Raw genomic sequence first — 25,180 nt, 5'->3', positions numbered from 1 at the left:
ATTAAAAGTTCTTATCTTCCTTATAACTCCATACATTGATTTCTGTGCTTGCTCACATAGCCGTTTTTTTTGCTTTGAAAAATGAACCTGTTCTTGAGAAAATTACACCGAGATAATTAAATTCCTTAACTATTTCAATAGGTAAACCATTATATGAAAAGACATATTTGGGTTGACGACCTTTAGAAAATACAACAATTTTTGTTTTACAAATATTAACAGTAAGTTTCCACGTATCACAGTATCTATAGAATTCATTAAGGGCAAACTGTAAATCGTTTGCAGACTCAGCTAAAATAACAGTATCGTCTGCATAAAACAGGATAAACAATTTTAAATATAAAAAAAAGTTCCTTTTCAATTCCCTCAGTAATTGTAGACAGTCCAGTTATGTTTTTATCTAACAAATAATCTTCTAGATCATTTATATACAAGGAAAACAAGAAATCAAAAGAAAACTTTTTTATTACAGAAACAAAATTCATAGAATTCAAAACGATCTATAACGATTTAAGTTCTCTGAAAATTAAAACTTTAAAATATCAAATGTTTATCAATACAGACGGAAGTAAATAAAGCAGGCATACCATTTATGACTTTGTACTGAATAGAATATATATAGTATTAAACACTTAATTTAGCCATGAAATTTAATTGAATTTCTTTTTAAAAAAAATTATTTTCTTATATTTCTCTCTATAAGACAAGTCTTCTTAGAAGATTTAGGTTAACTATGAAAATATGAACAAGAGATTTTTTGTTTTGTTTTGTTGCTTTCATAACTTTTTTTTTCATTTTAAAACGTAAAACATCCGATTTTCGTTACTGGACATGATTTATTAGATATTTTTATCATGCATTTCTTCACACCAAATAAACTCTTTAGTGCGTTTTTTTTTTTTGCAACCAAAACAGATTTTCTACCTTTTCATAAAAAATACAACAAAATCCTTAAAAAGCAATTACATATGTAATTCAGAAAATGATACATGTACTTTAACTAACGTCTCCATTAAATAAAATCTGTGATCAGGCCCCAGGATCATGAAGCATTTGCAGACTTATGTCCAAATTTTAATCATTGATAAAATGAATACTTCTCATAAGTTTATGTTTGGAATTAATAACTTTCAACTTAATATAGAGACACACTTTAAAAGCAATTTATTTTTTCGATGTATTCTGCCACAAGGAAATAGGAGAGTGTACAAGTTTTGACTTAAGACCAAGACTGCTTCATGATCCTGGAGCCAGTATTTGACCTTAATCAATAAATGCATGCACGTTAATTAAATAAAAAAAAATCCTTCTTTTTTAGACAAAAATATCAAATCGTCGAGAACTCACATTACAGAACTAAGCTATCTAACAACCGAGTCTTGCAACAAGGATGTTTGTGATCACTGCACGCACCTGTTATTTTTACCGGAAATATCTTGCGTGTGCTGTGGAATGCTGCATTCTAAATTCTAGTAATATAATCACGTGACTCAATCAAAATGGCGCTGTGCTGTGCAAGTAAGCATTTGAAATATTTTTACATTGTACATATCTCACGTGTCCCTTAACTCTTGTTGCAGGAGATAATTTTGTGATATATTTGAATACAGAATTCTCAAATATCCACAGCAATCACATCACATATTTAAAATCACAATGAAATAAGAATAAGAATGGAACCGGCACTTTTCATTTGAAACGCGTGGTTTTGTTTGTAAACTATAGGTTATTTCGATTAAGCGACATTCTAATTAACATAGCATGCTTTAACAAAGATTGATCAATGTAAAAAGAAAATTGTACATAGAGGAACCAATATTAAATATGTGATAAGCCATCTTTTTTTCTGTTCAGTTTTTGGATTCTTTTGTGTAGCTGTAGGCATTTTGAATTTCTTGTTTTGTTTGATTGTCACTTTGTCAGTTAGGTTATTGTTACTCTAAGGGTGAACCATCATATCTATTTAAACATGTTTAAAGTGTAAGTGTAATAGAATGAAAATGAATAATATACACTAATTACACTTGTTACTATATTTTTCAAAACCAAGTATTCTACAGGCATTGGTACTGATTACTGTTTTTTACTACAGCATTGTAACGAGATAGGACAAATAATGATGGAATTATCTGGAACTCCAACCAGGGCCCCCTGAATCTCTAGTCAGGTGCTCTATTAACTGAACTATATGGCCCCGGTATTTGAGCCGGTCTGACCGTTGCATTCCTTTCCCCTTAAAATTAAATGATCTTCACCTTTGAAGATCACCCCAGGCTCTTCTCCTGTCAGAAGTACGAGGAGTTGACCTGTCAGTTCCAGGGGGGTTGGCACGGCACCAAATGTAACGGAATGGGAGAAATAATGATGGACCAGCCCCAAACCCAAGCCCCCTAAGTCTCTAGTCAGTTGCTCTACCAACTCATGAACTTAGCTATCAGGCGCCAGTATTCAAACCTGTCTGACCGTCACAGTATGAAGCAAATTTAATCAGTCTGGAATGTATATTTTTAAAAATAGAAATTGTAGGTTTTCACAGTAACTAATAGTTGCTCAGTGTTGTATTTGAACATAAAGTGTTAAAATTCACAGACACAAGTTTTTCCATACATCTTTAGTAGTATATCTTATTTGTAATATTCTTTTCTGACAGGAGTTTTTTAATGAATAACTTTCTAGCTTTTGCACATCAAATATTAATATTTTTTTATAGTTAGTAATGAGGTGCCTGAACAGCCAGTCATTTCTCCTGTGTCTGGGCACATTTATGAGAGGCGCCTTATTGAGAAGTACATCAAAGAAAATGGGTCCGATCCCATGAATGGGGAGAAACTAGGAATAGAAATGCTGGTAGATGTTAAAGGTTTGTATTTGTTTATTTTTAATATATCGATAAAATATATTAATGAGAATTTTAAGATACATACTTTGATCATTTCATATTGATATATGTGTTCAAAATTGTGAGCTTTTGCACTTTTAATTTAATTCATATTTCAGCTTCAGCACTTGTAAAACCTAGACCTCCTTCTGCTACAAGTATACCAGCAATACTCAAATCATTACAAGATGAATGGGTATGTTTTTACAGTTAAATAAGTCTGACAAAGCATAAAATCAACATATGAATATTTTTTAGTTGACAATTTTTTCTTTACTCATGTTTTGTGTAAAATTATAGGATGCTGTGATGTTACACAGTTTTACGTTGAGGCAGCAACTTCAAACGGCCAGACAAGGTAATTAATCAACACTAATAAACAATCTTTGTTATTAAGAAAAAAATTTAAGATAATATGGACCATCACTATAAATTTTCATGATTGCTTCTCTCTATGGACAGAACTTTCCCATGCCCTATATCAGCACGATGCTGCTTGCCGTGTGATCGCTCGTCTCACCAAAGAAGTCACAGCTGCTAGAGAAGGTAACTTAACACAATTTGTGTCTAAATCCTATAATGATTATGAGAATTTTAAAGCAATATTATATTCTAATGCAAAAATTTTAGAACAAGTTAATAAACCAGTGTAGATTAATATATTATTATCTGTTTTCCACTGAATTTTCACCAAAAGCTTGAAATCTAAGAATATTTACTTTGTACTTTCAGCTTTGGCCACCCTCAAACCCCAGGCAGGAATAACAGCTGGAGCTTACATTGCTCCTGCCCCACAACCAGTAAGTTTAATTTTTTTAAATCAAAATGACATGCAGATATTAGAGATTATTTTGCAATTGTGAATATAACTTGGACTTTTAATACTTGCAGACTTATGGAGCAGAAGCTGGGCCTGAATCTGCTATTCAACCCATGGAGGAAACAGGCATGAGTGAGGAAGTGCTGCAAAAAGTAAGGTTTTGAAATAGAAGTGTGCAATGGCATAATGAAAATGTGTGTCATAAGCGATGTCTTAAATTACTTTATCATTTCAGTTGCAAGACAAAGCCACACTTCTTACAGCCGAAAGGAAAAAGGTGAGAGAATTTTTTTTCTAATGTTGCTCATTAGAGGGAAAACATTTTGCAAATACATGTACATGTACTGTATATGTGTGGGCATTTCATGTAAATAAGCTGTTATTTTTCAGAGAGGTAAAACTGTACCAGAGGGACTGGCAACAACAGAGGATATCAAATCATTCAAGCAGCTGGCCTCTCACACAGTAAGTCATCTCTCAATTATTATAACAGAGCGACACCGTAAATTTACGCAAAGAATAACTTCCTGTTTTCTCTTTTGTGTGCTGATTTGAGAGATATTTCTTTTATATCAATAATGTTACATATCATAATCATTCAAACTAGGGCCTGCACAGTGCCAGTGTTCCTGGAATATTGGCTTTGGACATCTGCTTGAAGGACACTTCCAAGATTGTTACAGGTAAACATTTGGTTACCATTCATTAACGTAGATGATTGAATATTCTTCCAAATTAATTGTATATATCTGCAAATGTGTAACAGTATAGTGTTGTTGTTATTTTAAGGTGGTAATGACAAGAATGCAGTTGTTTTCAACAAGGACACTGAGCAGGTCATGGCCATTCTGAAAGGTCACTCAAAGAAGGTCACCAGTGTCATTTATCATCCAGAAGATGTAAGTACTTGATATCAGTGGATGAGACCTGATTTACATGTATCATAAACAGTATGTAGCACAGTTTTAATAGCATTTTTTGTAACAATTTTAAACTTTCATAGAACATACAAAATATATGTTAATTTACTCACTTTAGCAATCATTTGTCTGAAAAACCCAAATTTCTATTTTTGGGAAGAATAACAAATACTGATTTTAAAAGACATGTATCATCTTTGTTAAAATTCAGACACCAGATCCAAGTTTCAATATATTTTTTTTAATTTTCATATTTATGTTTACAGGAGATAGTGTTCACTGCATCCCCTGACGCAACCATCCGTGTGTGGGGTGTGGAGACAGCTCAGTGTGGTCAGGTGATCAGAGCTCACGATGCCCCCGTCACTGGAATCAGTCTCCACGCCACTGGGGACTACCTGCTTAGCTCTTCTACAGATATGGTACGACATTTTGTCACACATTTGTACAGAAATTGATTGCCTGCATTATGATGATTGAATATTTACCAGGGTATTTAACTTTATCAGAAATTATCCTTTAACGCTACATGTTTTCCTGTTACAGCATTGGGCCTTTTCTGACATTCGACAAGGACGCGTTTTGACCAAAGTTAGCGATCCATCATCTCAGCATGGTAAGGGATGTGGGGCTTTTACATGTTATTTATCATTTTAAAAGTTAGTTTTCTTTCTTCGTTATGTTTATGTTAATACTTGTTCAGGTAAAGATTGGAAGGAAGACGGTGAATATAAATTAAATGGGGGGAAAAACAAAATGGGAAAAAAGACTTTGAATATAAATAAAATGGGAATACATGTATAGGCTGTGAGTGGGCAGCCATTTTATTTTTCAGAATTTGTTTTTTTCTTTTCCAGTAAATACATCTCGCAGATGTTTATAACATATTTACAATAGGTTTTGGATTCATTACTGGTAATGAGAATTTAATTTTCAGCTCTCACCTGTGCCCAGTTTCACCCTGATGGTCTTATTTTTGGCACTGGTACCGAGGACTCCATGATCAAGATTTGGGATTTGAAGGGAAGGCTGAATGTGGCCAACTTCCCCGGCCACCAGGGACCCATCACTAGCATTGCTTTCTCAGAAAATGGTAAGGTTTACTGCGTTTTGTCAACCATTAAATAGGGTGACAGTGGAGGAAAAAAAATTTTTTTTGGTACATAATATTACATTCATTTTATGATAAGCAGAATCTTAATCATGCAAGTGTGTTTTTACTGAAATTATGGAATTTATAAATATTTGGTTTGATTATGTACAAGTTATTGTAGAATACAGATCAACAGCAGGATTTAGGTAGAAAATGCTCATTCTGTGTTGAATTTTAAGCATCACTTCCAACAAATGTGAAATAAATTTAATATTCCTATAGTTTTTAATAATCTGTTAAAAAAAATATATCATGTACATTTCTTTAGATAGTTTAATCTTTTATGTGTTAATTTACACTTTGAATGTTATTAGGTTACTACTTGGCTACTTCCGCTGAAGATTCTGTCGTCAAATTGTGGGATTTGAGAAAACTTAAAAATTTCAAGACACTTCAACTTACAGACAAATATGAGGTAAGTCATAAAAGTTTAAAGCAAATTTGTAAGCTCAGGTTGGTTAGAACAAAAACTACTGCCTAGGAGATTTCTTTATGCTGTGAACTTTTTCATTGGTTCTGGTTCAATACACAGGGAGCCTACATGTATGTACATGTATATAAAATTGTATTGAATGCTTTAGGTGAGGTCCCTTGCCTTTGACCAGAGTGGAACATACTTGAGTGTTGCTGGATCAGATGTCAGGTACGTATTATGTTTTTCATTTAAAAGAGCAATCTGACATGTAAACGATCAATTCTGAAAGAAAAATGAGACGTTAGAAACAAAATTGACATTGATCTTGTGAAAGAATGATAGGACGTGAAAGCTAGAGCTATTTTTGTGAAAGTTTTTATTGATGAAGATCACATATGGAAAAATAAAATATTTCCAGGTCTGTCACAGTACGAGTTTATTCATCATTATCTTGTTTATTTTGTCAGGGTTTACCTGTGCAAGCAGTGGCAGGAGTTGATTTCATTCAACGACCACACCGCCATGGCCACAGGAGTCAGGTTTGGACACAACGCAACATTTGTGGCTTCAGGAAGCATGGATAGATCTGTCAAATTCTTTGGAATACAATGAAACTTGAGGGGCATCTAAGAAAAAACTAAGGAAAATGTAAAAGATAAAGCTACTTACTGTTTGGACTTTCGACTTGATCCTTTGTCAACACAGGGATTTGTTTACTGCATTTTTATCATGGGAAAATTATGAAATTCAGTTATTGTACAGTTTTATATTTTCAGCCTTCAAAGATTTTTGCAGAAAAAAATGGATTAAATCAAATTATGATATGTATTAGAAATAATTTGTTGGATTTAAACCTGTGTGCATTGTTCATTCACAATTTCCAATCACTTCATTTTTTATTTTTTGGGGGGTAAAAGTTGTCAACAATTATGTAGGAATTTATGATAAGGACACTTTCTTGCTTTTAGTACTTTTTGTGACTTTTGTATTATATACATGTAAGAATATTTGTGTTTAACATTAGAATCATATGCCATTTGATGACAGTATTGCCATTAGTTGAATTCATGTCATAAACATAAAGCAGATATACTGTCAGATGACATAACAGCATGTATCTGTTTGAATTTTATCTAGTTGATTAAATGAAGGAATAAATGTATCTTTGTTTTTGATGGGGTTTTTCCCATTTAAATGGATTACTATTCTTTGACAGATACATGGGATTGTGTTGATAAACTTAATAACCTTCATTCTTAAGGTTCTTAAAGATTTTTAGCTCACCGAGACGAAGTCAGGGGGAGCTTATGCTATACCCTCGGCGTCGGCGTCGGCGTCGGCGTCGGCGTCGGCGTCCGGACCTGGTTAAAGTTTTTGTTGCATGTCCTGTATCTAAGCTATTACTTGTCCTATCTTCACCAAACTTGCATGGATGATGCATCTGGACCTACTTATGGACTTGAAAGACTAGGATGCTGAATCTGAGTCCTAAATTTCAGATGCTGGAGGAGGTTAAGGTTGTTGGACCAGGTTAAAGTTTTTGTTGCAGGTGCCCTTTGATAGCAATATCTAAGTTACTGCAGGTCCGTACTTCACCAAACTTGCATGGATGGTGTGTCTTATGATACTGATGCACCAGACAGGCTTGAGTGCTGAATCTGAGCTATAGGTTTCAGATGCTGGAGGGGGTTAAGGTTTTTGGAGCAGGTTAAAGTTTTTGTTGCAGGTGCCCTTTGATAGCAATATCTAAGTTACTGCTGGGTCGTACTTCACCAAACTTGCATGGATGGTGTGTCTTATGATACTGATGCACCAGGCAGGCTTTGGTGCTGAATCTGAGCTATAGGTTACAGATGCTGAAGGAGGTTAAGGTTTTTAGAGCTGGTTAAAGTTTTTGTTGCAGGTGCCCTCTGATGATGATATCTTGGTTACTACTGGTCCTAACTTCACCAGACTTCTATGGATGGTGTGTCTTATGATACTGATGCACCAGACAGGCTTGAATGCTGAATCTGAGCCATAGGTTTCGGATGCTGGAGGAGGTTAAGGTTTTTAGAGCTGGTTAAAGTTTTTGAAACAGGTGCCCTCTGATGATTATATATTAGTTATTGCTTGTCCTAACTTCACCAGACTTCCATGGATGGTGCGTCTTATGATACTGATGCACCTGACAGGCCTGAATGCTGAGTCTGAACCATAGGTTTCAGATGCTGGAAATGGTTAAGTTTTTTGGAACAGGTCACATGTATAATAGATGATAGTACTATTTCAAACTTGCATGTTGACTAAACTGCAATATGAATGAATCACAGAGGAAGCTTCAGATGCAGAGCTTGATCTCCATTATCAAGGATGCTAAAAAATATATCTTAGTTATTACAGGTCCTTACTTCACCAAACTTGAATGGATGGTGTGTCTTATGATACAGATGCACCTGACAGGCATGGGTGTTGAATCTGAGCCATAGGTTGCGGATGCTGGAGCAGGTTAAGTTTTAATTGCTAGTGCCCTCTGATGATGATATCTTAGTTATTACTGGTCTGAACTTCACCAAACTTGCATGGAGATGCGTCTTATGTATACTGATGCACCTGACAGGCTTGAATGCTGAATCTGAGCCATAGGTTTCGGATGCTGGATGAGGTTTTGTTTTTTTGGAACAGGTCACATGTTTTATAGATGATAGCTTGCATAGTTGATTTAACTATATTATAAAAGAAAAGCAGAGGTTTCTTCAGATGCAGAGCCTGATCTCCATTATCAAGGATGCTAAAGAAATCTCCTACCTCACTTAAACCTGCTTGATAGAAAGATGAGGTTGTTGTTAAATGATATAACATGATTCCTATGATAAAGTATTGTATGATGTGAAACACTTTTGTTTAATATGATACAATATAATATCATATGTTATATTGTAAAAAGTTATATGATACGATATGATATTGTATCAATTTTTTTGATATTTTATGATATGATATTGTATCATGATATTGTTTTGTATAGTATTGTATATTATGATACAATATTATATTGTATCATACGATATTGTATAATATGATATTGGTTTCTGTAATTTACAATTATATCACGCAAAACTGTAATTTATGATATTGTAATATTATATATTATCGTATCATACGATATTGTATAATATGATATTGGTTTATATTATTGTATCATATGATACAATATGTATGTATAATATTGTATTATATAATATTTTACTTTATCACATTATATTGTATCATTTGATATGATACAATGTAATATCAAATTATACAATATCATATGATACAATATCATATTATGTATCAAATATTATACAATATCATACAATACAATATATCATACTGTATTATACAATATAATATATTATGTTTCAATGTTATGATGTATTATGTAATATGATATTGTATCATATAATACAATATTGTATTATATATAATAATATTGTATTATGTGATCAAATACAATAAGGTTTAACACAAGACAATGTCATTTCATATTTACAATATCATCTTTGTTTATTACAGTATTTTATTGTATTATATGATATATATTGTAAGTATGATAGGATGCAATATTTAATTTTATATTATTATATTGATTAATATATGAACATATGATTATCATACAATTTTTTAACAGATGATATATGATTTTGTGTCAAAACAGAATCCATGAATATCCAAAATCGTATGATTTTCATATAATATGATAAAGGTGGTCTCATAGGGGTGATGCCTCGTCTCGGTGAGCTTTGTAATCTGTGATTACCTATGTTTAAAATTTATAGTTATGTATACATCCACTGGGTATTGTCTCCTCCAATTGTAAAGAAAATTGATACAGAAACTACCATGACTGAAATCTATGGGATTAAAAAAACCCAGCCTGTATTCATAGTAGATGAAACTCGGTTGAGAGCACAACTCCACGGACTTGCATGGGTTAACTTCTACCGGGTAATTGGTTTTCAGTACCGTAATTATGGTAACATGGATGAATTGGCTGTATTTTCTGTGGAACATAATTGATAATTAATATCCTCTTACTCTTTTTTTAATGAATAATTGAAGAATGAATTAATTGTTATTTCAAAAGACCTTGTATGAAGGTAACAATCATTGCCGAAAAAAGTTACTTGACCCGGTTAGGTGAAAAAAATAATCATAAAAAATTCAACCTTTTCAGCAATCTTTAATGTAATTAAGAAGAAAATGCACATAAAAATAATGTATCAAATGGATTCCATAATGAATAAAGAGTTTGATCATATAATGTATTAAACCTAATTTGTAATCACAGAAAGTCAACAGTATAAATAATGAACCATATACATGTAGGGTGATTTAACCATGCATCGGACACATACCTTGGATCGGACAACTTTGTTTATAAATATACAAATAAATGTGCATGCGCTCATGTGTTGTTTCGTATATTCCTGAATTAGAACAAATGAACTTTATCATTATTAAGAATTTGACAGTCACATTGTCAAAGAAATAGCAATATAGACATCGTAAAATGACATCAAATACGCCATTATTGAAAATTTAGTTACGAAGATTTTACACTAGAGCATTATTTAAATGTTGTGCGTTTGATTGTGAATTAGTGAAAATGCACTCTCTGCGTAAAATAATTAGAAAGAAGTAAGTTTTGAATCAAAATTTGATTAAAATAAGTCCAAGAAATTTGAACATTTAATGTCAAGGTCATTATTGCACTATATGTTCATTTCACCAAGGATCGGACACAAATTAACCATGCATCGGACAGTTTTCACTGCATGATTTCTTCTAATAATATGGAGATTATGTAACCATTCCTTGTGATATACTTTAAATGTGAAGTAAAATAAAAATTTAGAAAATAATTGAAACAAACGTTTTCCTCAAACCACTTAAAACTCGAGTTTTACAGACACACCCTTTTTAGTCCAAAGTTCCTGTAGGAACTGGCACGATAAAGAACCCCTTATGATAAATATTCCTTTAAACAAAAGCACTAGTCTAAATTCCTACAGGTAGATTTGAGGATTTACATTAAAAGAAATATGAATAGCAATTGAATAAATTAATATTTCCGAACATTTGTATTTTTGCATTAAAACCAGAAAATGTTGTTATTTTTAATCTCTACTGCACTACTATAGCTGTCCGATGCTTGGTAAATATTGTCCGATCCATGGTGAAATAGTTCAACACTTCATTAATTTGCTTTATTTTCTACATTTTTAACAATTTCACAATTTTTTCTCCAATAATTAAGCAAGGGGTAAACCTGTAACTTTTAAAACAAGTTCTCTTTATATTTGGACGATATTTGATGCGTGAACAAAGGGAAAAATCCAAAGGTGTCCGATGCATGGTGAAATCACCCTACATGTAAATCATGGTCAAATCAAAAATAAGATTCATGCATTCATAAACATTGTTGTAAATAAATTCAGACTACATTGCATTCACAATTGGTAAACAAAAAAAAAGTATTCCAGAGATCGTAGCTTGCAAGAATATAGTATGCTTGCATAACAATGGTCAATTCAAAATATGATATACATGTATATAAAATGATGTTCAAAACTAATTTTTGTAAAAATCTGGAATGATGCTATCAACACATTTCAGGGAAATCTTTGGTAAATATGCATGTAATACCAGCACAAACAAAAAAAACCCCAGCATATATGACAATCCCTTTCAAACAAAGACAGGTCTTTTTTTTTATTTCTTGAACATAGATATCTTGATTACCATGAACTTTTAGAGGGTGAGTTTTAGAAAAAAAAAATCATGTATACCGGTAAATATGTATAATCTACATTATGAATATCTCTAAGATTTTTCTTGGTACCATGAGTCCAAGATATAACTAGGTTTGACTGTAAATGTACCAAGTAAGACAATACTGTTTAGATAATTAATGCACATGCTCCAGGTAAATCAAATACAGTGCTGTATATTATTTATTTGAAAGCAAATACTCTTATTGCAATGTGTCTCTAACTACATGTACTCCAATTCTAGTATCTAAATATCCAGTAAGAAAAAGAAGACAGAAAACTACAAAACTCCATTTAGAAAAAACAAAGTGAACGCACAAAACTACAAGTATGTATATATTGTTGACTAGTCTCAATCTGATGATATCTCAATCAGCTTTATAGATGCATATCACAGCACTACTCAATTTATTGACTACCATCATCAAGACATAGACGAGTTTGGTCTTCTGTATTGCGGATTCTTATCCAAATATTCTTTCAATTTTGTTGGAAAATCAGTCATCACCCCAGTGGCTCCTAGCTGAAATGCCCTTTCATATTCATGCTCTTCATTCAAAACCCATAGATATGTCTGAAATAATAATATTAAAATGCCCATAAAGATTATCATCTATCCACCAACAGTGGGGATCGCCCTTGTTAATTCAAATGCAAATTTTTTTATCCAATCAAATTTAGAAAGAACCAATTAATTCATAAAGCATACCTCATTTATGCTTCATTTACATGATCAATTTGTTTGAGAGCAAAGATACCCTCATAAAAAATATACCCTATATCTGCATGTATGTCATGCATTGGTGAGGGGGGAAAATCTACCTCATAAAATATGCACCTAATATAGTCATATCGATCCAATTATGCTTTGATTTAATAACAATATGTGCTACTATGAACAATTCTTGATATTAACTATGCCTATACATCTATAGGAATATCAAGAACAAATCATGGAATGTATCCTGTACTGTAAAATGATGAATATAGAAGGAAAATTACTTATCCTACCTGAATGCCCCTTCTCTCTAGATGATGAAATAGAGGAGGCCTCATTAATAACCTACAAACAAAATCATTCTTTATAGCCTAGTCAAAATACTCTGAAAACTATACATACTTATATGTTAGTGACCAGTACATCATATTAAATTGCTATAGGATAACAGAAATCTGTACAAAAACACACACAGCAATAACAGTGTAGCGATCTGCTGAGTGTAAAGATTTTTTTTTAACTTTTCTTCATTTGGTAATCATGCACTATATAATATAAATTAGGATTCAAAGACTTGTATAAGTTTACGGGGAAAAAATAAATACTTACACATCTAAAACTCGCAGGACAAATCTCACCTTCCCTCCGATAATTGGAAGAACATCATCACTGAAATTAGAAAACAATAAATATTTGAAAAATTTTAACTTTTTACATTAATTTATTAAAGGGGCATGGCCACGATTTTGGCCAAATTCTAATTTTTCTGATTTTAATATTTACAAAGCTTTAAAAATGCATTCCTAGTGATCAAATGAAATTTAAGAGTCATTCATGGAGTTATAAGAAAGATACAGAGCTCACAATTCTTTGTCATGTAAACAAGGCTTGTGCCCTGTATTTGTTTACATAGGTTCAATACACCAGTTAAAAATATTTTTTTAAGCTGATTTGTCTATGTTTTTATTTATTTAAATCATAGATAAAGAGTTCCTAACGTTTAACACATTCATTTTTGGTCTAAAACTGGAATTTTCACTTCAACATTAAAAATGTAAACAAACGCTTTGTTTACATAGCAATGCGTTTTAGGCTCTGTAACTCGCTTATAACTCAATGAATGACACTTAACTTTTGATTGACTATAAGAAATGCCTTACTAAAGCATGATAAACATTAAAATAAAAAAAAATAATTTTTGACCAAAATCGTGACCATGTCCCTTTAAACCTTTCCATTTCATTATGTTTGTTACTGACTGACTGCAGAAATATATTGGGTTGATCAACCTCATAGACTGCAATGCTTCATTGTTGAGTACAATACAGCAGTGTCTATCAATGTTACTGGTACTTACCCCAAAAATATACTTGGCATTAGTACTTCTAGTGTGGATTCTTTTAGTGGGACAAAGGGAAGTAATCCAGAGTAAAAGAGCAGAATTAACTTGACAACTCCTCCAATAGAAAATAAAGTTGGAATGTTTGGATTCTAAAATATGACATGTGTGTTAAAACAGTGTTGTAATAATTGTGCACATTGTGTATCAAATAATTTTTTTTTTGTCAGAGGTATGGCAATGTTTGATGAAACTACATCCTAGTCCTTAGAGTTATAGTCAAATCGTCTTGTTTACTGTTTGTAAAACAATATGAGAGTGTTTTCAAAAAGATATATTGTATATATTCTGTAAAGTTTGAAATAAGACTTGAGTATAACCAGTACTTACCAAAGCATAAGCTTTATTGACAATAGTTGAACTTTTATTCCCCCACACTGTTATTTGTTCTCTGTTATATTTTACAATCAAAGCATTCACCTGAACAAAAAAAAGCAAGAAATTAAAAAGAGAATCTGTATAAGTTCTTACAATCTAATTAAAATTAGCCGTTCTGAATCCGCTACCACTTCTCAAACCTTTGAGAAGCGGTAGCGGATTCGGAACGTCTAATTTTAATTAGATTGAAGTTCTTGTAACTAAATACTGTAACATCAATTTCTCTCATAGAAGAAGTAAATTTTGGCTGCATGATACCACAATTTTAGCAGTTAATATCAAATAATCAAATTTGAAGCTGTAAAATTTCAGCTTCCATATACATGAACAAAAAATTATGGTCCTATCCATCTTTTTGAAATAAGTTAAGCTTTAAAATAAATGTTGATTAAAACCTTAATCTTATACAAACAAAAAAAGTTAACCCCACTTATGGCCCCTATACAGTTTTCAAGTCATCTCCAATTTGAATGAAAGAAGCCGTGTGTAACTAATTGCAATACTTGATGTTTCCTTTGTTGGATTTAATGGTAAATGCTGTGATATCTATTCATTCATTTAAAATCTAATAAACTTATGATATCAAAGTACCTTTTCTATAAGTTCATCATCATCTATTTTGATGTCTATATTGATTGGTATTTCTGGAAACTCCCTAAAGACTTCCTCTAATAATGGGAACTTTCTGTCTGAGGAACCAGTTCCATCGTAAGTAAAACCTTTTAAAACAAGATCATGCAGCATTTATATAACATAGAAATTTAACATTGTCTTCTTGACAATGGTTACAAAAAATGTATAAAGAGAATATTGATCAAAAACTGAAATTAAAACTTACTATGTTTAAAATCTAGACGATGATGTTCTTTAAGTAATGGCAGATCCTGAAAGTTTAAAGATGCTTTAAAAAGATGTTAAAAATTTTACATTATATTAATCAAAGATTCAGAAATTTATAGAAATTTTCTTATTTCTGAAATTGAAAAAAATCAGTTTGAAAATACATGTACGTATAATTATATATTAACCTCGAAGTCATAATCAGCTATGTGTCCTTCGGAATCACACACACGTTTTAGAGAACTGTCATGTGACACTATCACCCTACCGTCCTTTGTGAGGTGACAATCAATCTCCAACATGTCTGTTCCTAATGACAATGCACTACAACAATATAAAGCAAACTAATATTTAAACATATCATTTAAAAGAAGAATTTCTTTCACCATCCCACCCTACATGAAGAACATATACATGTATGGTACATGTATTTGCAAAACACACTTTAAAGAGCACTCCAATTTATAGATTTGATTTTGAATAATTAAAAGTTAAAAAAAAATTACATACTGTTTAAAAGCAGTCATTGTGTTCTCTATATTTTCACCTGCACCTGCAAATAAATAATATAATCTCTATATAATTGTTCAGCTCTTACCATGCTATACTATAAGGCCTAATTAAAAAAAAAGTTGTGTTAGGGTAACCTGACCTAACCTACAAAAATGCCCCGATCATACCATTTTTAAATGTCTGTTTTTATCCGATTGTGATTTTCATATTATTTCTATTAAAAACACATTTTTAAATATGACACAAACAAACATACATTCTTAGGATTCATGCAGAAAAAAAATGATAAAATAAAAAAAAAAATCCCTACCTACCTAACCTAATTTAGATATGGCCAGAAATTAGTCCTGACTTTTACCCCATTTCATTTGTAACCAGTAACAAGGCACTGTTTTCTGGTGACAAAAGTAACATATATGACAAAACTGATTATTTTCTTTCCGCTGGATGGTTTAATTTCATTCAGTAACAATGGTTACAGCTATATTCTATTGGTGACAAAAGGTAACAGAGGTGACGGGCCTTTTTCTGTTTAGCAGGGGGTCTTATTTTATGTGGTTACAATGGTTACAATGGTTACAGCTATATTCTATTGGTGACAAAAGGTAACAGAGGTGACGAGCATTTTTCTGTTTAGCAGGGGGTCATATTTTATGTGGTTACAATGGTTACAATGGTAACAGCTATAATCCATTGGTAACAAGAGGTAACAGAGGTGACAAGCCTTTTTCTGTTTAGCAGGGGGTCTTATTTTATTTGGTTACAATGGTAACAGCTATATTCTCTTTGTGACATAGGGTAACAGTGGTGACAGTCATTTTCATGATTTACAGGGGGTCTTTTTTAAATTGGTTACATTGGTAATATTGGTTACAATGGTTACCTAACCCTAATCCTAACCCTAACCCTAAACTAATCCTAACCCTAAACTAACCCTAACCTTAAACTAATCCTAACCCTAACCCCTAACCCTAATCCTAACCCTTACCCTAACCTAACTCTGTCTTGTAACCAATGTTACCAGTAACCACTGTAACCTGTCACAGATACATTAAAGTTTGAAAAATATTCATAATCAAACATTGTTACCGATGTAACCAATGTTACTGGTTACAAACAGAAAGGGGTAAAAGTCAGGACTAATTTCTGGCCATATATGACCTAATTTTTTCATCAGTGTTACCCTAAACACACAAATTTTTTTATAGGCCTAACCTTGCTCTACCAAACAACAACCCATTTCATATCTGATACCAATTTGGTTTCAATGATTTTTGTACCGAAAATAATATATAGAAAATTATTATGAATGGTCGACACAGAGTTTATTGAAAAATATCAAAGACAGCAACGCAGACATGACTGTAACAGTCTGGAGGGGAAAAAAGAAAGGACCGATGAAGGAAAAAGTAAAGAATCATAGATCTAAAAGCAATTACAAGATATAAAACATATAAAAAAAAAGATGTAAAATTACCTCCTCGATGACTAATGTGAACTGGTCGAAAGCATAGTTTCTTTTTCCTGTGCAGTATCAAAGGAAAGCGGAACAGTATCAGCGATGTTACGACATAGCCAACAAAGACTGATCCCAGTACCATGATGACAATATACTTATTCTCCATTAAATATTTTCATAATTTTGCCGATGACGGATGATTGCAGAAAAGAGTCATTAAATGGCACATGATCAGATACTTCTTTTTACCTCAGTCGATGAAGAGCTCTACGATCGGAAATCCGTGCCCGATTTAATTAACGTGATTAAGGTCAATATCAATAAAGTAAGTTTCTTTCTAAATTTTATCTTTATTGATAAAAATTCGAACTTCTGTGGTAATATGAAGGAAATAAAGTGGCAAATCTCGGAGTTTTGTCCATTTTTGCCTAAAGAATATATATCTATAGATTGACTAGAATGCTCTTGACCTCCCCTTTGAAATAAGGTCAAATTGAATAAAGGTATCGGGGTTTATTTTCCCAAGACACTGTTTTATTTTCTACATAATTTATTAAGGACGTTGTTTACTCAGGGTTTGAGTTCTCAAATCCGGATTGTTAAAACGTTCAATTTAATGAGTAAAATTTGTTTTAAATACAAAAGTATTTATGAAATGAACTATTATTGACATAACAATCGATATTTTTACTAAATTATGGAATTAGGCTCTGACAAAACTTGACTTTTAGCAAAGCAGAGGAAATTCGGATTAAATTTTTCAGATTTTGTTTTCCACTGAAATATTTTTGATAGTACATTAATATTTAAAATTAAGATTTTATTTGTTAGTCAACATAATTTTGCATATATTCTGTTGGTTTTATCTTGCTTTTTCGTTTAGATAATCGTATGGCACACACTACAAAAATATTGAAAAATGCTTAAAAATGATAAAAGACACCATATCTCAAAATTTTGATCATTGACCTCATATAAATTTTATGCCAGGAGAGAATTGTGACTATACTTAGTTTAATACTATAAATGTTTTAGCATTATCATCATTCAGTTTTTTGTAATATTGAATCAAAAATGGGTAGTAATTTGAAAACTAATAGAGGAAATTCGGACTAGAATACCCTAAAAAATTGTGAATGAAAACTTAATTCTTTGTATCTATTAAATGTCACTACCATTCATAAACTGTCTTTTATTTGTCAAAGAATTAAGCAATTCGTATTATTTTCACAATGAAGAAAATCTCAATCATAGAGTAAATTTTTTATGGATTTTTCTTCAATTTTCAATAAATATTCAATGGCCATTAACTCAAAAAGTAGGTCATTGACCTACTTATTTGAAAGTGAAGAATAACACTACCATGTAAGGTCTACAACACACAGTAGTTGGTTTTTCATTATCATCAGTGGAATTTTTTTTCATTCTGAGTAAACGTCATCCTTAAAGAACGGGAAAAAGATTTTATAAATCAATTATGACGTCATAATAATAATGGTTCTTTAAAAGGTCAAGATATAGGAAATGATTCCAGAGTGTCTGTTTGGTGCTAGAATCACTAGTTAGAATAAAACTTAAATAGCAAACCTCTATTTTTAACCATATATGTAATTTACACCAACTTAGTTTATTTGCAAAGTTTTAAGGATATCTACTATCTGGTTCTTTTTAGGGGCCATCTCAATATACAGGTAGATTTACTATAAAAAGAAATAAAAGAATTTGTCATTTTCCGTATTTTGAAGCAGATTTAAGAAATACTACAATGGCAATTTTCCTCAAATTATGTTATGTGATTGTTATACCATTTCTTACCTTATCTGTAAAAATACTAAAGTCTACAGTCTTTTTTTTTGTTTTAGTGGTTGTCATATGAAAATATGTAAATGCACCAAATTTTGCTATATATTTGGAGTACTATAAATAGAGATTGGTACAATGGATTCATTGTAAAATCAGAAAAATATAGCTCGGGGGCTAGCATAGGTTATATTATATGTATAAAATTTAAAAGGTGTACGATTTTTACTTTTTCTTGTATGTTATTTCCTGCAAAGCTTCATCTTATCATATCGTCGTAAAAGCACAATATGGCAATGCTCACCTACCAAATCACGAAAAAATAGAAAAAAAAACAAATTTTTCCTTTAAAAATCTAATATTGTACATGTGGTTTCTTGTGTTTTGTGTTCAATATATTAAATGGTAATGAAAAAAAAAATATTTCTAAACCGCAGCCATTCCTGAAAAGACCAAAGAAGAGCTGTTGCCTTTTTTTCTTTCATTTCGTTATTGCATGCGCAGATCTAGAAGGTGGATTGGAGGCGTCCCCAGGGAATTCAATTTTTTTTACATTTACATATCCTGTAAAATTACTGAAAATATGATCGACTTGGACCGCCCCCTATATACACCCCCCCCCCCAAAAAAAAAATTCCTGGATCAGCGCATGTATATATTGGAATTAAATCATTAATTAGAAATTAAAAAAAAAAATCATTAATTAGGGTATAGTGCATAAATATGGCACGCCAAACTCACCCCCAAAAAGCTAAACATAGTTTTATAATTATAGTCGATAAGTTATGGTATGTCTTTTCCGTTTTTAACGTTTAGAATGGTTAATGAGGCTATTTTTAATGCCTCTTCAAAATTTGAAAGTCAAATATCGAGTTACACGCAAGATACAGAGTTTAAAAATTCTTGTTTACATGAATTAATTTAGCATAGGTACTAGAACACATATGTTTTGCTTTTATATATTTAAACCTGTAGCCATTGGCTACTATTTATAGCGTATAACCTGTAGAACAGGTATTCAAGTTAAGCACGATTTTCACTCATTCGAAGGCTTTTCTTTGCCGCATTTACACAATCCCCACCCACCCACTTATTTAGTGAAATTTAAAAATCGAAGGACTGTGCACAATAAAAGTAAATTGCTTTTTTTCAGAAAGAAGTTTGAAAATTTTTTATATGTATTTGTACGTGTATATAAATGCAGCAAATAAGCGCTATAGTTTATAGCTAACGAACCAAGCTTATTAACTATGTGCCATGCGATAACTAACTGCAAGACAGTGGCGACATTTGGACATACTATATGTATCGGCCGTTGAACATACACATGTATATAAAATATATTAACGATAACACAGATTTAAAATAAAACACTTGTTTTGTTAACCCTGATAATACATACACGTATAGCAAACAATACATAAACGTATCTGTTTTATTTTACAGAAAAACAAATACATTTGTAACCGGTAATTGTACATAAAAGCACCGTAATTGTATAAACACCTGACTTTAAATCAAATCAAGATTAAGGTGTAAATATCACAATCAAAAACGGTAAATACAAATAAAGATATATAAAATAAAAAAAATATCGTCCATGAGTGTCAGATTCCATACTTTAACTTTTCATAAAAAAGCAACTTCAAAATATAATTAATTTAATTTTTTCCTGCATCAAAAATATAAAAATAAACTTGAATTACACGAAACAAGCACCCGGTTTCAGAAAAACTAAAATGATCTCTCTAATATGGAGCAGTATTTTTTTTATCTTAAAAATGAGTATATAACATCTTAATTAATATCGTGCGATAATAGGATTAAAATGCACAACAGTAGAACACTGGTTTTCAAAATATGTTAGTCATACTATATGTATTGAAATGCAAATGCTATTCTGTTATTTTACATCTTTATTGAGATTAAAGTGTATCAAAAATATAGCATAGGTTATAAAAATATCTACATGTCATTCATAAAATATTGAAATGATTGTTATACCAGTATTTTACATCTTAATAATTAATTGATATCATGCAATAGTAAATATATAATGTAATGAGTCATATAATATTGTATCAAAAATAAAAAATAAACCGGATTTTCAAATTATCTATGTGACAATTTTAAAATATACCTGTAAATGGAAATCAGTACAATATAATGTATAGAACCATATACATGTATCATAGTAATAACTATAACCTGTATTTCAAAATATATTTATGTAAATTAGATATATATATATATACTAAAAAGGCTGCTAAACCAATAACGATAATAATTAACCACTGTAATGATATCAACAGTGAGAAAAAATTGAAAAATTGTCGGAGAGTACTTTCCGACGTGCGTGCATATAATTATCTTCGCTGGCGAAGTGTCCGATTGTTATTCTCATATCTTGCGAGAAAAAAAAAACATTGACATAAAGTATTTTGTTCATTTGGCAAATCTGGGCTTAGTAGTAATAAGCAGCGGTTTCTTAACTGTTTTCCTTTACATATTTACGCCTTGACGTCAACAAAACGTCACTTTTACAAAGGCGCCAAAACAGAATCACATTTATACACGCCATGGCCACTGTTAAGAATATAAAGACCCCGCGTAAAGGTAGGCTGAATGCGGGACATTTGTAGGCAAATTCATAAAATACCCTGCTTATAGGACCACCTCGAAAGATGACAAAAGTTATCAAGTTTATGTATTTGTTCAGAACGTATATTTTGTGTTCAAAGCTAAACTGGAAGATCTGCATTAGTTTCCTGGCATGTAAGAAAACTCCATTCACTTCTACCAGCAAGGCAACACAGACTATAGCTGTTGCGTAACTTGTCCAAATGCTGTAGATAAAGCATATAAGTACCTGCAAAATATAATATTAAACCATTTTTATAAATCACATCCAAAATCCCACTTCTTAAATCAAATTAAAGTGTATCAGTTTCCTTTTAAGTATTAAAACATTCCAGTCTAACTCAAGAGAACAATGATGAATTTCGTTCAAGGATACAAAAAAACAGGATTATTTCAAATAAAAAATACATTCCAAAGTGTTTACCTTGTAGAATAGACCAAATCAATAATTCATTATTACTGATAAAAGTACATACTTTTCGAAGAGTTGTGGAATTTGACGATGACATAAGTAATCTAAATTTTAAAGTATTGGGGTTTCTGAGATGACAGTTATTAATTGTTTAGATTTCTATATGCTTTTGCATTTAGTTATGGGTAAAATCATGATCTGGTTGCAAGATGCCATTTACCTTTTGTAATATGTAAGCTAATTTAATCAATGATCAATAATAAATAGGTTAATGTTGCATAATATACATGTATTGTGCAATAGATCTTGATAATTGCAATGTTTGTATTTTTTAGCAGGGTTAAAAAAAATAATTTTCGACTACTTAGTATAACATTGTAGAGATACTCACAATTATATGATGCAGAGTAACTCCCCAGTCTTGCAACAGTCGATTATTGAAGAACATATCCAACGCGTCATAAATGAAATATCCTGAAAAAAAATCGCGATAATTATTAACATACAGAGAAACCGAAAGTAATTAATTAAACAATAAAATGGTTTCTCTGGTGATTCAAGCGCGACATGAAGGTGGCGACATTGCAGAAAAAATAAAGAACCCGCGTTAGCTGGTTATATAACTTTTCTTCTGCAATGATCACTAACCTCCATAACCCGCATGAATTATCAAAGAAACCATTTTATCGTTTATATTTACATCTTTCTTTTAACAAATTAATAAACTGATTATAAAAAGTAACTAGATTCACTAAATTACTTTAATGTACATCAGTAAGTTAGTTAAAAGAAACAGTCAAATCTTCTCCAATGGGAATTTGAATCTGACATCATCATGATTATTTCGTGCAGTCCGTGATTATTCCTAGCTCGCTAAAGGTATCGACCATGTAGATTTCAGTCTGACCGTTTCTATAGAGCTATGAATTAACAATAAGTTTCCGTGAGAAATAATCGGTAATGTAAATACATTTTAATATTTTCATATTTATACAACATTTGAATGATACCGGATATAAATTTATAATTTCATGAATAAAATTAACGTGATAGTGAAAGAGACAATCCATAACATGTACCTGTAGAGAAGGCTACCAGTGTATATGTGAAGTAATTCATGTGTCCATCGAGATCCTCCAACATCTCGGGATATGCAGTAAAGCTATAAATAAAAATCCAGCCAATTATATTACACAGGACTGGTCATCTGTTCGATAAACTTTCCAAATGACTATCATCGTCTTTAAGGTTCAGTCTGTCAAAATTTTTGTATAATACAGAATTTAAAAAAGAAACTTAACAAAAACATGATCTATGTTTTACAATATCATAGCGGTAAATTGCTCTGTTTATTGATTTATATACATTCCTTTAATCAAGTTAACAAGCTTAAAAATTGTTTTATAATCTATAATATACACTATCCCTTTATTTACGCGCCTTTGCTATGGTTGAACCCACTACTCCTATTGTTTAGCCTTAGGATTGCTGTTACATCCGTTTCACAACGTGTAGTACATGATGATTGACATAGTATATCAAGATAAGATTGATAATCACCTAATGGGTTTTTGACATCATATTATAATGATTTGACCAAATGCAAAGATGAATTAACACCATGTTATGGTATTTGACATCATGTAATAACAATTTGACACAATATACTAGTAACTATAGTTTAATGCTATAAGGCAGCCATGGCGTTCCATAATATATCCATTACGCAATATAAATACGCACAATACAAAGTTACTTCCAACGCCTATTTGTTTTCTACTATAAATGATATAATTCTCGAAATTCAGAGTTATTGAATCTTGTTGAAGAGTAAAAGTATAAAAAAAAATTCTTAAGGTATATTTACCACATAATATCCCAAGAGCCACATAAGATTGCATGGATCCAGGACACAAACAAGTTTCTCCATCTCCACGGGTCACTAGCGGCTCTGGGAGGAGTTTCAATGTACTTGGAAGTCACCAAGTTTGAAATGCGAAAGAAAACTATGGAAACGACGACTACCAAGAAAGCAATTCTTCGATCAACATCGGATCCAACACTTTTTATTTCCGAGTTGTCGTCCGCCATGGTGAACAACATGTTTGAGCAGACGATAAGAGAAGGGACCACGTATGGGCGTTAAAGGGAGAAATATTTATAAAATAAGTACGTACACACAAAATCAAAGATTTTAAAATAAAGAAACAGGTGAAAAAATTACCAGATCATTATAAATTTAGGCAGTCATCGATGCATAAATAACAGACTTTTAATGCAAAAAGAATGGTTGTGTACACACAACATTGCTAATCGTACGTGGTTGTCAATGCACATGACCTAGCCGTTAATCTGACACCGGGGACAAGTTAGCTCGGTACTCTATCAATTCGGCACTAGGTAAAACGTCAGAATGGCATTCCACTGAAGTGGTTTTTGATCATAACGGAATTATATTTCAGTTATGAATTTTTTTCAGATGTCCGCGATTTTTTTTATAACGAAAACTCTATTTTTTACCCCGAACATTCGTGAATATTTGTTGAAAAAGTTTCTAAATCGCACTGTACATATTCAATCCTTTCTTTTAGTCCAGCATAAATTGATACCCATTTGATTTAATTTAGTTATAATTTTTTTCTAGATTTCCGCAATTCTTTTTGAAAATCCTATTCTAACCCCAAAAATCGTTGAATATTTGTTGTTAAAGTTTTTAAATCAGTTGTACATATTCAATCCTTTCATTTTTTCAGCATAAATTGACACCCATTTATTTCATGTAGTTATTAAATATTTCCAGATTACAGCGATTTTTCAATGATAACCCAGTTTTTAACCCCAAAAACATATTTTCCGCAAATTTTAGAAATACATATTCTGAATATATAATTTGTGCATATGAATACCTTTGTTTTCAAAGGTAACAAGCTTTGTAGCAAATTTCATGAGGTTAGGCGAAAATTTCGATAGGTTGACTAGACTAAAATTTCATTTTTAAAAACATCCTACAAATATTCTTACGTACTATTTTCCCCAAGAT

The 25,180-nt window shown here is 31.6% G+C and overlaps 3 protein-coding genes across 3 annotated transcripts; 1 reads left to right on the top strand and 2 right to left on the bottom strand.

Moving 5' to 3' along the window:
* Nucleotides 1–1,455: 1,455 nt before the first annotated feature.
* LOC128188761 (pre-mRNA-processing factor 19-like) lies at nt 1,456–7,348 on the top strand. The gene is made up of 17 exons (XM_052860011.1): nt 1,456–1,518; nt 2,711–2,860; nt 2,998–3,074; nt 3,179–3,236; nt 3,341–3,424; nt 3,611–3,678; nt 3,770–3,850; nt 3,934–3,975; nt 4,089–4,163; nt 4,306–4,381; nt 4,488–4,597; nt 4,885–5,040; nt 5,165–5,234; nt 5,556–5,711; nt 6,086–6,186; nt 6,353–6,414; nt 6,654–7,348. Exons 1-17 carry the CDS (start codon nt 1,500–1,502, stop codon nt 6,796–6,798), a joined length of 1,530 nt encoding a protein of 509 aa, XP_052715971.1. The 5' UTR covers nt 1,456–1,499; the 3' UTR covers nt 6,799–7,348.
* Nucleotides 7,349–10,374: 3,026 nt separating this feature from the next.
* On the bottom strand, nt 10,375–17,655 carry LOC128188759 (lysophospholipase D GDPD1-like). The gene is made up of 10 exons (XM_052860010.1): nt 17,307–17,655; nt 15,827–15,869; nt 15,505–15,640; nt 15,315–15,360; nt 15,068–15,195; nt 14,429–14,518; nt 14,057–14,190; nt 13,309–13,368; nt 12,993–13,044; nt 10,375–12,555 (listed from the first exon to the last, which is right to left on the bottom strand). The coding sequence occupies exons 1-10, from the start codon at nt 17,452–17,454 to the stop codon at nt 12,406–12,408; spliced, it is 987 nt and encodes a 328-aa protein (XP_052715970.1). The 5' UTR covers nt 17,455–17,655; the 3' UTR covers nt 10,375–12,405.
* A 2,583-nt stretch (nt 17,656–20,238) lies between these two features.
* LOC128188281 (TLC domain-containing protein 2-like) lies at nt 20,239–24,487 on the bottom strand. Its single transcript, XM_052859243.1, has 4 exons — nt 24,008–24,487; nt 23,220–23,302; nt 22,532–22,614; nt 20,239–21,957 (listed from the first exon to the last, which is right to left on the bottom strand). Exons 1-4 carry the CDS (start codon nt 24,241–24,243, stop codon nt 21,577–21,579), a joined length of 783 nt encoding a protein of 260 aa, XP_052715203.1. The 5' UTR covers nt 24,244–24,487; the 3' UTR covers nt 20,239–21,576.
* Nucleotides 24,488–25,180: the final 693 nt, after the last annotated feature.

This window comes from Crassostrea angulata, chromosome 6, assembly GCF_025612915.1.
Source record: "Crassostrea angulata isolate pt1a10 chromosome 6, ASM2561291v2, whole genome shotgun sequence".
NCBI lineage: Eukaryota > Metazoa > Mollusca > Bivalvia > Ostreida > Ostreidae > Magallana > Magallana angulata.
This window is presented reverse-complemented; position numbering and strand designations above follow the sequence as displayed.

Excerpts from the sequence above, each read along its gene's own strand:
- LOC128188761 (XM_052860011.1), top strand. Across the intron at positions 3,425-3,610 it reads AGTCACAGCTGCTAGAGAAG|CTTTGGCCACCCTCAAACCC; the intron begins GTAACTTAACAC and ends TTGTACTTTCAG. Across the intron at positions 5,712-6,085 it reads CATTGCTTTCTCAGAAAATG|GTTACTACTTGGCTACTTCC; the intron begins GTAAGGTTTACT and ends GAATGTTATTAG.
- LOC128188759 (XM_052860010.1), bottom strand. The coding sequence starts at position 17,454 with ATGGAGAATAAGTATATTGTCATCATGGTACTGGGATCAGTCTTTGTT. Across the intron at positions 14,191-14,428 it reads TCAATAAAGCTTATGCTTTG|AATCCAAACATTCCAACTTT; the intron begins GTAAGTACTGGT and ends GTCATATTTTAG. Across the intron at positions 13,369-14,056 it reads ATGCCAAGTATATTTTTGGG|TGATGATGTTCTTCCAATTA; the intron begins GTAAGTACCAGT and ends TTCTAATTTCAG.
- LOC128188281 (XM_052859243.1), bottom strand. The coding sequence starts at position 24,243 with ATGTTGTTCACCATGGCGGACGACAACTCGGAAATAAAAAGTGTTGGA. Across the intron at positions 23,303-24,007 it reads GGCTCTTGGGATATTATGTG|CTTTACTGCATATCCCGAGA; the intron begins GTAAATATACCT and ends TTTTATTTATAG. Across the intron at positions 21,958-22,531 it reads TTACTCTGCATCATATAATT|GTACTTATATGCTTTATCTA; the intron begins GTGAGTATCTCT and ends TATATTTTGCAG.